General features: G+C 40.7%; 1 protein-coding gene across 2 annotated transcripts in view; it reads right to left on the reverse strand.

Annotated features, from left to right (window-relative positions):
• Nucleotides 1-329: 329 nt before the first annotated feature.
• Nucleotides 330-12,819, reverse strand: part of DLGAP2 (DLG associated protein 2) — a 305,540-nt gene continuing 293,050 nt past the window's right edge. For both annotated transcript variants that reach the window (XM_063125108.1, XM_063125107.1), the window contains 3 exons: nucleotides 11,703-11,794; nucleotides 2,710-2,862; nucleotides 330-548 (listed from right to left, as the gene is read on the reverse strand). In XM_063125108.1, the coding sequence (XP_062981178.1) occupies nucleotides 330-548; nucleotides 2,710-2,862; nucleotides 11,703-11,794 (464 nt within the window). The remainder of the gene's footprint in view (nucleotides 549-2,709; nucleotides 2,863-11,702; nucleotides 11,795-12,819) is intronic.

The following is a 12,819-nucleotide window of genomic DNA, read 5'->3' on the forward strand; positions in this document are numbered from 1 at the left end:
GAGGTGTTTCTTGTTGTCCTCTGAGAACATATTGGATAAGTAAGGTCTCAACAAGCCCTATCCATTGGAGCTGATTGTTTAGTCTGATAATAAATACAAAAAGAAAAGAGTAAGTAGTTCTTGCAATGGGCTCAGCAAATTCCAAGGAAATCAAAAGCATTCCACTGTGCGTATGGCACAAAGGACACAACACCAAGGGCCATTCAGTGGGGGGAAGTGTGACCAAAATGAGCAGGGAGGAGACAAACTGTACAAGCATTTTGCTTTTGCGTGGTTGTTGTTGTTGTTGTTTTAAAAAAACATGAAGAAACTATGCAGCATTCTGGTCTTTAAAGCCTTGTTTGGGCCTCTGGGATATATATCTCAATGCTGTCTGCACGCTCTGTGGCCGAATTCTGCCGAAAAGAGGCTGCCCTCTTAGCAGCCATTAGCCGTCTTCGAGCTTCTTGACGTTGTCTGTCGGGCAGGTCTAGGGACTTTTCTCGCGTAATAGGGAACTTTCCTTTAGGGGGCTTCTTTGGTACAGGAGGAGGAACCTTTCTTTCTTCCTAGAATTAATGTCAAAAAAAAGAGAGGAAAATATTAGAGTCAGATAAACAACAAGCACTTTTGTAGGGTCAATCCGACACACACACACACACACACACACACACACACACACACACTACACCATCCTAAGTTCATAGCAGGTTAAAGACATTGTGGATGAAACAGACTAAGGCCATGCTTAAAGACCTCACCATCAAAATGAAACAAATAAATAGACATGGGGACAAGTAATGATGGAATGTTAAAATATCGATCCAGATGTATCTATGTGACAGTTGTTCTGAAGGATATATAGGGGAGACTCAGGCATCAGTCCCAGATGATCTGGTAGCAGACATACCTAGGCGTTTCAACTTTTCCTTACAAATCTCACTCTTAAGCATTGAAAAATAAATACTTTTGGTGTTTTGATCACCATTAAGCACTTTAAGTATATTCCAGTTCTCAACATGTAATGAAGAAGGGTGTAGTAGACAGCATTATGGTAATATTTCTGCAGGTAGCTATCAAAAGAAGTGAGTTTTCAAGAAATGTTAATGGGGGAATTCAAGGTGTTGTACACATGGATGCAGTCTAAGAAGAGAAACTCTGCTAGAATTAAATGTAAAATAAAAGCAAACAAATTAAAGAGACAGATGAACATAAAGCACTTTTGTAGGGTCATCTCAGACATTTGCCAATAATTCGTATTTCCCCTGGAAAGCAGCTGCATGGAGGAAACGATATCTGAAGCCGGGTAACCCAGGGCACAGATGCTGCTTCCCCTTGGAGACTGGTGCATGCATGGCAACTACAAAACACACTGCTACATGTGCATCTAGTCTAAAGCTGCTTTTAAAGCATCAACATTCTCTTCCTTGATGTGCCACAGAAATATCAGCTGCAAAAGGTTGTCTTCTCATATCTCTGGACATGTTCACAAGTAAATACAAAGAATGCATCCATTATTAAAGTCTATGGAGGATTTTAGCCAAAGGGATTTTATCAACACTGAAAACCGCAAGCCATGTAAATGTGTTTTTACTTCCTCTGCAAGCAAAAATCCAAAATTCCACATATGCCACTTGTATCCCCTATTAAAATTATAGAAGCAAATGTTATCTTTGGGAACAGATGGTGCAATCCAGAGTAAGTTAAAAGTGCTTAACTCCCATTGAGTTCAGACAGATAGACAGAGAGAGAGAGAGAGAGAAGCATATTTGTAACTTTCCCACTGAAACCAATAGGACTCAAAAGTGCCTAGCTTTGACTGGATGGCACTCAGGTTTCATTAAACATTCCATAATTGAAGAGGTGAGGAAAAACTGCCTAAACGACAGGCTTTTTAGTTAGACCAGTTTAGTTAGATACCCTATCCAATGGCCAGTCAGTTTTGCGTTTCTGTACCTGGTGTGGGACACCTGAGACAGGATAGGGATTTTGTTGGTGTACTGCTCAGCTGACTGATGTGGTCTCGAGTGTGATGTTGAGGATCCCAAAGCTTATGGGTTTGGGGGACTTTAATATTCATGCTGTTGCTACTTTGTTGGAATTTCACAGCTGCCAGGTCAACCATGGCCTGTCTCAAATAATATCCTGCCCAACACATGTAATGCAGGTGACACTTTGGACCTGGTTTCTGTGCTGGATTGGGAGAAATTGAACTGTGGATGGTGGAGCCAGCAGTGACTCCTTTAGCAAGGACAGATCTGATCAGTTTTGACTTTCAGGACAATTGTAACGTCTGCAAGTGTGGGGGACCAAATTTGATGGTCTACCTGAAGAGGCTCATGAATCTGGATGGATTGTATGGAGTAAGGCGTTCAAGCCAAAAATTAATAAATTGAAATGGCTCTAGGTGGAGAGCAGGTGTCATGTGTGATTCTTCCTGTGCAGTCATCCCTTGAGATTACCTTTGTTGAATCAAAGACTCAAATTATCTTTTGGTCCTAATAAATGATTGTCAACACTAGGAATTGCCAATTGAGAGAGACTGGACAGACATTAATGACTTATATTGTGTTTTTCATTTTAGAACTGGAACTCCTTGTTTCTGGAGCATGTTGTCCCCAGTAACTAGCTCAACAGGGAGTAATTGCAGGATTGAAAATCAATGAGATGTAACACAAGAAGGCTGACAATGCAAACAGAAGTGAATTGTTCTGCCCACATTCTGCTTACCTTCCTTTCAGGTGATTCGATTATTTTCCACTCATTCAGTTTCAGCTGGTGCAGTTCATCAAACTTCATACTGACATCTTCAATCGAAAGCTGTAACAAGTCCCAGAATCCTGCTAGGTCCTGCGAAGTTGGCCGTGGCATAGCACTGGGGTCCTGACAAACACATATAAAAGAAGGGGTCATTCATTTGAGAGGCAGAATATAAAATATATTTGGTATAATGTAAAATGTTTGCAGAAAACAGCTGCTTCCCACATAATACAAAAGGTAATGTTTCTAACTTGGTTGAGTAGACACAAGGGCATAGCAGGATATAACCAAGGCCTCTATATGCTATATACTTCATGAGAGACTGGGCTTCCGATTAAATGAAGTACAAGATTCTAGCCTCATAGTTATGGCAACAAATTGAAAAGAGGAAGGTGGTGTCTTCTAATAGAAAAGGATGAAAAAGAGCTTCTACATTTCCATAGATCAGAGCTTTCCAAACTGTGTGTCGCGACAGTGTGTCAGCTGCAGTGTGTAGGTGTGTCATGCGAACGTAACGAGAAACCCCTGAGTCTATGTGAAATAAGCAATACCAACTTGCATGCATTTTTACGCAGCAAAGGTGCCGATTAGTATGGTGCACTAGTTTACTCCCCTTCTGTCGTATCCGTGTATGCACACCACGGTCGAGGGATCATACAGGTACTGCGCATGCGCAGTATGCATAATCGGGTCAAAACAGCTGATTCTGCGTCACTTCCAGTGACGCGGCTGCACCTGAAGTGATCCATTTGAGAAATTCCATGGGTCCAGTTTTTTGATAGAACACCATCTCAACCGCCAAAATTGACAAAATTGGTTCAATGTGAAAAGTCATGGAAATGTATGTGATTATCTTGCAAATCATATATTTTTAAAAATATAAATGAAAGGTTTTCATGAGATATGTTGTGTCCCCATACATTTTATTATGACAATTTATGTATGTGTCCATATCTCTTATAAGGGGTTAGTTTAACCTCCGGTTTGCTAGTAAAACTGAATTACTGTGTCACGAAATGATGCATGTCTAAAAAGTGTGTCACCAACATGAAAAGTTTGGAAAGCTCTGCCGTAGATCTTTCTTTCCCTTGACAACCTACATTCACAATCTCTCTCTTCCCTTCCTAACAAACGTCCTGTAGGGTCTGTATGTGAGTCTTGGTTCACAGTTTTGGAAATTTTGCCTTAAGGCTTTCCAATCAAAAGGCAACTCCCCCCCCCCCCCCCCAGGAAACTCTTGTAATTATTCAGAATTAACTTTGTCATTTAAGAAACCTTTAATGGAGGAGGATGCTTTTGAATGTTTACATTTACTTCATCCAAAATTGTATCAAAGTTCATACTCTGTGCCAGACCCCTAGCTGATAGAAATGAATGCAGTTCTGTTTATTGCAAAGGAGATTTAGAGCTTTATCACACCAGCGTTATACTGTGCAATCTCTGCGAATTGCATGCAAAGGACTCAGAGGTTTTCCACCTTATAATCTGCTTTGATTGTGAAGTACTCCCATGCACCCTGCCTTAATTGTGCAATAAAGCAAAAAGATTCACCGTATTTAGCCCCTACACTTTGAGCGCTGCCACTGGGACGCAGGGGCAGGATTTTAAAGAAATGCTTACATCTGCATAAGCTTTAACGATAAAGTCACCAAAATTGGCACAGTAATAGATATTAGGGAGAGCTTTAAGCATACCAAATTTGAATTGAATTGGGTCATCTGTTGATTTTTTATGATTTGTTACATTTCTCCCCTTAAACTCACTTCCTGGTATGCAAAGGATCACTGTCGTCCGGTAGCAAAAACAACAACAACCGCGAAAGCTTAGCGCTACGGGGATAATCCGAGGGAAGCAGGTAGGTGGGATGAAGCTCTTAATCAACTGCAGCATTTAATAGATATTTTGCCATCTGTGGGGCAGCCTACCTGGTAATGGGTATTCAATAAAATGTGTATATTTGTATTTCAGTTATTCTCCAGTCATCTTACAATGTCATGTTTTAAAAATATATGCAGTCATAGCTGTTGGAGGTACCCTATTGTGGTGTTCCACTCTATCCTAATTTAAGGTGATTGTACTTCTTTCCTTCGTGATCCAATCAGAAACAGTGAGTTGGCATACATAATATCCAGTGCTGCTCTTTTATTGAATGGACCTTGCTTTACAATCTCTGAGCACAAGAGGGCTGTCTACTGCTGCTGTATATTAACTCCAGGCCAATAACATCTGCCCCCAAAGCATAATAATAGAGATACTTCATCTTTAGGCATTCTTAAATTTGATCTTATTCAGGAGCTTATGTATCTTCTCTAAAACCACCACAACAGAGAAATGTAATTTTAAATAAATTGATTATGTCCAGTTGGAAAATAGCTAACAAAAAGGGCATGGATAATGTTTGCATATCTATATTGGCCTATAACCGCATTGCCTTGCGTTGCGATCTCATTCGAATTCAGAAGGCTAGCAACATCCATCTCTTTTAGGTACTTGCATGACGAAAAGCTCTAGTTTTTGAGAAGCATAACACACAGCATGCAATTCTTTAGAAGCAATATAGCCAGAAAATGTTAGTTTTTATTCATGAATGTGTAACTATGCTAGCACAAATAGTGCACCAAATTAACTTTTGAAATTAATCACTAATTGAAATCACCAATTGTTGCGGTTCTTTAAATTCTGGCTCATAAGTATAAATCAAAAGAGAATATGGTCTGTACTGCTGTAAAGTGGGTTTATATAGTCAGGTTTGCCACTGCACAACAATCTTAGAATCACCGCGCAAATGGATCCATAGATGATCAGGTGAAGATACTATTCTGTGATTGACTCTAAAGCCTCCTCCCACCTCTTTCGGTGAGTTTAAAAAATCTGGCTTGTGCAAACATAGTGGTCTTAGGGCCATTTAAGTCTTTTATTCTTTCAGAAGCCTGGTCTCTCCAGTAGACTACCGGTACAGTGATTAAACAACAGCCCTCATCCTACTCAGTTATTTGATAGTTCCTTAACAGCTATTTAAAAATTACTGCATGGTAAATGTAATTAGTGGTGTCTATGGCCATGGCGAGACCAGGCCTATATCCTGGGATTGTCCTGGGATCATCCCTGCGCATCTAAATGACACACAGGTGATCCTGGGAGCAGGCAGAGACGACCCCTCCATTTGCCTGGGATAATCCTTAGGTCTAGCTAAAGCCTATAACTATGTAGACAGGTAGTGTCTATAGTTGGCAATCTCCATGATTCCTTCAGGTATCCTTATCATAAGCAATACAGGGCTTTGAAGGTAAACACTAACGTCTTGAATTGTGCCCAGAAACAGACCTGGAGCTGTTTAAGCACTGGTGAGACATAATTCCAATGCCCTAAGCTTGCAAGGCTGATGGGTCAATTCTTTGGAAATTTCCAACTTGGAGAACTGTGTTCCATTAACCACTTCCTTCTTGCCTACTTTTAGTTTTGTTTATAAAATTATTGATGTTCAACATCACTCTATTAATTCCAGTCCAAATGAGAACTGCCACTGTTCTTATTCTAGATGATAGTGCTGAAGCCAGGAAATATGAACTGTGCCAAATCTGTGTTTGATTTATGCTTCATTCATAGAATAGCCTTTCTTTCTCTTCCCCCTTCCTCCAGCCATGTGCCTTCCTTGATTAGTCAGCTGTGAAAAAATGACGAACCAGATAAATGCTGACAAGCTTGGTTGCTAGAGTATGTTACTGAGGGCCAATCTAGAAGGGACGGTAGTTGCACAAATTGTATTGTTTTGGCTCTGACAAGACACACACACCACTAGCAGCTAGTTACAGTTTTAGAAAGCGCATATTAACTGCATTCACTCAATTAATGTCATACCTTCTACTTTGACCCTGACTCTTCTCTTCCACCTCTAGAAGTTGCTTGCAAGCTGATTTTCATGCAGATGTCCAGTGGTGGGAAACATGTAGGCCTCCAGATATTTTGGACTAAAATTCCCTTCAGCCCGAGCCAGCATTAACCAATGGTGAGGGATTATGGGAGTTCCAGGACAAAACATCTGGAGAGCCACAAGTTGCCCACCCCTAGTGTAGACACACATGCACTACACCATCCTAAAGTTCAGGGCAGCTTAAAGACATAGTGGATGAAACAGACTAAGGCTATGTTTAAAGGCAACAAATAAATGAAAGAAGTAGGCATGGGGACAAGTAATGATGAAATGTTAAAACATTGATCCAGATGTATTTATAAAACAGTTATTCTGTAGGGTGTATAGGGGAGACTCAGTAATCAGTCCCAGGTGATCTGGTAGCAGGCATACCTAGGCTTTCCAATTTTTCCTTACAAATCTCACTCTTACAAATCAAGCATTGGAATATACTTTAGATACTGTTGGTGTCTGGATCACCATTAAGCACTTTTAAGTATATTCATGTTCTCAACATGTAATGAAGAAAGGTGTAGTAGACAGCATTATGGTAATATTTCTGCAGTTAGTTGTCAAAAGGAGTGAGTCTTCCAGAAGTGTTAATGGGGTAGGTCAAGGTGTTGTATACACAGATGCAGTCTAAGAAGAGAAACGTTGTTATTTGTACTTTAGAATGAATGTGAGGTTTCTACACTTCTTGTCTGGCACTTTAGGGTACAATGTAAATTTGATACATAGCAGGTCCACAGATATTTTTTTAAAATAAAAGGTATAGTGCTATATCCAATGATTGTTTTGACTTGTCAGAGCATCAACACACGGGGGGAAATCGTGTTTCCTTACCATCGCTTCTCCACCTGCACATTTGTCCCTTATTACTTCCTTTTTGAAAGAGGAAGTAAACAAAGTGTATGTGGCCCATTCAGTGGGCCGTTTTGATTGCACTGCTTCTGCTGCACACAGCAGAAGATAGCGGAAGGTTCTGCCTCAAAAATAATTCAGATTTACCGGGGTCTTTTTTTGTCACATGAAGAAGGCTAAAAGGGGCAGGAGGTGCAAGGGACACCGACGACGTAGTGAATAGGACCCGCGAAAATCTGTGAGTACCCAATAATGAGCATTCAATAAAATGCTTGTCTGATGATGCCCTCAGAAAGAGCTTCTGCTAGTGGAAGTCACTGCCTCTGAAGTTTTCACTGATTCTCTTCCCCCTTTGTCCACTTAACCTCTCATTCCTCTAAAAGATGCTCCTGAAGTTTGGGGGACTGTCTGGAACAGAATGAAATATAGAATGGAGAGCTCCATCAGGTAGGAAGGATTGAGCAAAAATAGGATGTCATGTAGTGTGAGAGTGGAAGCACTTCCACTATGGTAAACCTGCTATTGGATCTAACCCATTTATTTATTTATAAACTATTCTATATCTAAAAAGACTCCTGAGTGGTGAGTAGTAAAGAAAACACACACAGTTGAAATATACAATAACAAAAATATTTTAAATCAATTTATGCCAATGAAACTATGGCTGGTCATTTTAAAATCTCTTCACAGGCTGCCGATTAGTTTCCGGGTGAAGTACAAAGTGTTGGTTATTACCTTTAAAGCCCTACACGGTTTGGGTCCAGGCTACCTGCGGGATTGCCTTCTCCCGTACAATCCACCCCACACACTCAGGTCCTTTGGGAAGAATCTACTTCATCTAGCAAAAACTAGATTAACAACTGTTACCCAGAGGACCTTTTCTTCTGCTGCTCCCAGGCTGTGGAATGGCCTGCTGAAGGAGATTTGTCAACTTGACAGTCTTTTAGAATTTAGAAAAGCAATAAAGACTGATCTCTTCTGGCAGGCCTATCCAGTGTAATTTTAGAATGTTTTCAGGATGTTTTAAGGATGTTTTAACCATGTGTGTTTTTAATCAGTTTTTAATGTGTAGTTTATATCATGTTTTTATAATGTGTTTTATACTTGGAATGGTTTTAGTTTTTGTGAACCGCCCAGGGAGCTTTGGCTGTTGGGCGGTATAAAAATGCAATAAATAAATAAATTAAAGAAAAGCCTGTTTAAATAAAAATGTCTTCAGCAGGCAGCAAAAACGAAACAATGTTGGTACCTGCCCGACATCAACTGGCAGGAAATTCCACAGAGAGGGAGCCTGTGTACGAAAAGCTCTGCTCAGAGTAGAATCTAAACAGATCTCAAGTCCATGTGGAACCGCCAGAAGCACTTCATCTAAGAACTTCAATGACTGGGGAGGCTGCTAAAGGCGAAGGCGCTCTCTCAAATATCCAGGTCTCAAGTTGTTTAGGGCTTTATACACCAATAACAAAACCTTAAACCTGGCTTTGTAACAAATTAATGTCAGGCTTCTACACTTCCTATCTGGTGACTCAGGGCATGATGTAAGTCATTTCACACAGGACTGGGGATTTTGTTCCACCCTGTGGACTGAATATTTGCTCTGATCCCATCACTCTGCTGGTGGCCTGTAGGGATTAGATTCAAGGCTCAAAAAAACCCTTAAATGTTTTAGTAAAAAAAAAAATACTAGCATGACTGCCCACAACCTTAAATCAGTTCAAACCAATACAAATGGCTGAGTAGCTGCAACTCATAGCGTTTCCAGATGCATTTCAAAAATGTTTTTCAAAACACTTGGTTGATCTAACCATACTGGGTAACAAGTCTCACATAGGCACACGCAGAATGAATGCCTTGTCATGTCAGTAAAGGTTAAGCTGTAAATATTATGGAATGATTGATTTAAAGCAAGACAGATTTATAGGTCACCTCCTGTAATGCCAACTCAAAAATGTATTTAGTTCTCTCATTCTAATAGGGGAAGTAAATGTAATGGAAATGCTGTCCTTTACTGGCAATGTATTCCAACAGAAGCTTCCCTCATCGCTAATTTAGAACTGAAACAGAAGTGGTAGGTGGAAGAAGTCATAGGGATTTTTTAAAACGGATATTGTTTTGGACTATGCTACCAAGACCAATTCTGCTAGCTTCTTGTCTGCCATTTGGGCTAACAACCATCACTTCAGGATTGGCACAGTCCATATAAAACTTGCAGTGTATCAGCATACCACAGGAATGAAACCACTGATTGGGATCCAAAACTCCCAAGGGGGCCTTTGGACTTCAGTCTTTTTTTAACAAAATGTCACATGACCTTGATGGGGAGGGAACTTTCAAAAACAGATTGTGATATGGGTGGGGGGAGAGGGAGATGCTGTTCAAAACACACACACAAATAAACAAACCCTCTGGGCATGTCCAGTCCAGTCCAGTCCCTTGTAACAGCTCTTGTGATTCCGTCCTCTGTCTAGAATTATATTATATAGCTTTCTAGTTGATATTCACAAGTTTCATGTTGTTGATTATTACTTGCAAGGGGGTGTCTATATGAGGGGAAAGCCCCAAGGTGGCTCCGCAGTGCCTTTGTGTCATTTATATGACGCAGCAGCCATTACGGAGCTATTCCAACCCCCAAAGCTCCAAATTAAAAAAGTTGGGGACTTACTCCGACTTTTTTCTGTGGAGCAAGGCGACGACGGTGTATCCACATCTGTTGCCTTGCTCCAGTGTTTCAGCGGAGGCTTGGGAGGCCAATGGTGACCCCTGATTGGTCACCATTGGCCAGACAGGAAAGAGGGAAAGGGCCAGCAAGCCGAATGGCTGCCTCCACACCTCCTCCAATGTGGTGAGAATGGCTTGGAAAACCCCGCAAGGTATGAGGGGGAACCAGTGAGGGACGAGGCTCAGAGGTGCTCATGCGGCGGAGCAAGGGGCAGCAGTGGCTTTTCTTCCCCCTCCCATTAGTGGCTACAAACCCCGCACTCGATCCTTGGCATGGGGACATCCCCAAGGAGGCCAAGCATGGGGTTGGTGTGTGTGTGCTCACGGTGCCAATGCATCAAGACACCCCCAAGATTACAGTCAATGAATAGAAATGAAAAATGGCTCAGGCATGCAGGAACTGCAGTGGGGAGGGGGAATCCATTCCACCATTGGTGTTTATTCCACTGGCAGATGGACACAGTTGGATACAACCCCAACTCTTCAAGGTAGCATTCATGGGAGATTCCTCCTAGTCTTAAGAGGGTTTCCCTTTAAACAGGATTCATTGCATGTATTGAGGGGTCATGCTGTATATTTTTCTCCCTCACCTCTATATTTCCAGGTGAGGGGAGTTTGTACTTTTACTATAGATAGAATGACATGGATTTTTAAAAAGCGTAATCTATCTGTCTATCTATTATTTAAAAGATTGTTTAGGCTGCCTTCGAGGACCGTGCCCCTTACTAGGTGATTTCCAACATATAAAGCACAATACATCCACAAAATCCAAATCCAAACATCCTACTTTCATAAAACATCATTTTAATTACGTTCTTATCATATTGTTATCTTGTTTACAGTGCTTCCAGACCGACAGCTCCTAGTGCTACCAAGCAAAACACATTACTCAGCTATTCTGTCTTGCCTTGCTCAATAGATTTTCTATGATAAAAAAAAAGATGGGAGAATTTTTTGTATGTTTTAATCCCTGTTGTAAGATGCCTTGAGTTTTCTGAGAAAAGTATCTAAGGATGATGATGATGATATGGTGGGGGTAAAACATGGAAGGGTTCCAAATAAGGCAGAGTGATTTCACAGTAAAAGCCTCATCTGGAAGCACCATTACTACACACCAAGCACTTAGGCAGGTCATGCTGAGACGTACTGATTTGCTCAAAATGAGTTAATAGGTTTCATAGCTGAATTTGAGTCTCCACATTGAAACCTAACTCTCTAGCTATTGTGCAACACACCTACACAAACACACACACACACATCCTATGGGAAAGTGGAACAGGTTCCAACCTATATTGTGTAACAGCATGCTCAATAGATTGTGGTGGAAGACTACAAAATAGTCACATACAGTTCGTTACATAGTTGCACTTGCCAAATAGGTTGCCTAGTATTTAACAAAATAGCACAAAACTTTTGAGGTAGGACAATAAATGACTTCACATCTACTGAGAAATGTTTAAGAAGGTTGACTTACCAGATTCTGTTGACATAGCCAATAGAATTGCTGGAATTTTTGAGACATAAGTAGCTGAGCACTTCCCACGGCACTGCGGATCTTACCTAGAACTGAACAAGCAGGGCGATTACCACCACTTCGTGTTTTTTGAAGCGAAAAACAAGGCACGTATATATTTATGTGACAGAAATGTTAAGCTGGAAAATCCTATTATTCCATCATTTTAGCAACTATTCAATTAGGTGCGAAAGCTTTTCGTTGTCAAGCTGTGTTCAAGGAAGACGGAAACTCAAGGACCAGATCAGCCTTTCAGATCCTTAAAAAGTATTAGAAAAAAGTGCTTTGGAAAAAGCTTTAGAAAAGGAAAGGAAATTATTTTCTCCGCTGCTAAAAAAATAAAAGTGAAAACACATTAGCAAAGCTTGATGGAATACAGCTAGGTATTGTTTTGTTTTCAAAAGAGCACTCTTTGTTACCTGGGTGGCTCTCGTATTAGCTGTTTTTTGTCTGGAATTTCTATTCTTTGTTCACTCACTTTTTACGGAGCATCCACATGGCATCATCATTAGACCATTGCATTCAGGTATTTATTTACTTTTTTCAGATCTAATTTTGTGGCATTTTTTTAATATACTTAAAAGGAATTGCAGCATCATTCTTATCTAGCGTGGATGATCAAAGTTCTATTGAGAGTTGTCATGGAACTGTCTTTTTAAGTAGTAGATTCCTTCCCAGGTCTAGCACATTAGCCACTTAATTAATCATTTCCTGCATTTTCCAGTTCAGTAGAAGCTAGCTTTTAATTAGCAAATTTCTCCCCACTTTCCACAGCCAAGCCCAATGTTGGTACCTGTCCTTTGATAAGAGGAAGAATCCTTTGATAAAGGATAATGACTTGGTACCCATCCATGTATTCATCTGGTAAGTCCAAATAAGATTGGTTCGGTTAAAACTATGGACCGAGCACCCCCTTCTGCATCCCTACCCAGAAGTTATATTTCCTATATCTTCCGGTGCCCCCCCCCCCCCACTGCCCAGCAGAGCACAAGCGAGATGAACTAGGCTTAATTGAGATAGGAAGTCTGAGGCTGCTGCCACTTCTTTCACTGCTGCTTCCAAACTCCTCGCATCTCCT

Source organism: Elgaria multicarinata, chromosome 4, assembly GCF_023053635.1.
Source record: "Elgaria multicarinata webbii isolate HBS135686 ecotype San Diego chromosome 4, rElgMul1.1.pri, whole genome shotgun sequence".
NCBI lineage: Eukaryota > Metazoa > Chordata > Lepidosauria > Squamata > Anguidae > Elgaria > Elgaria multicarinata.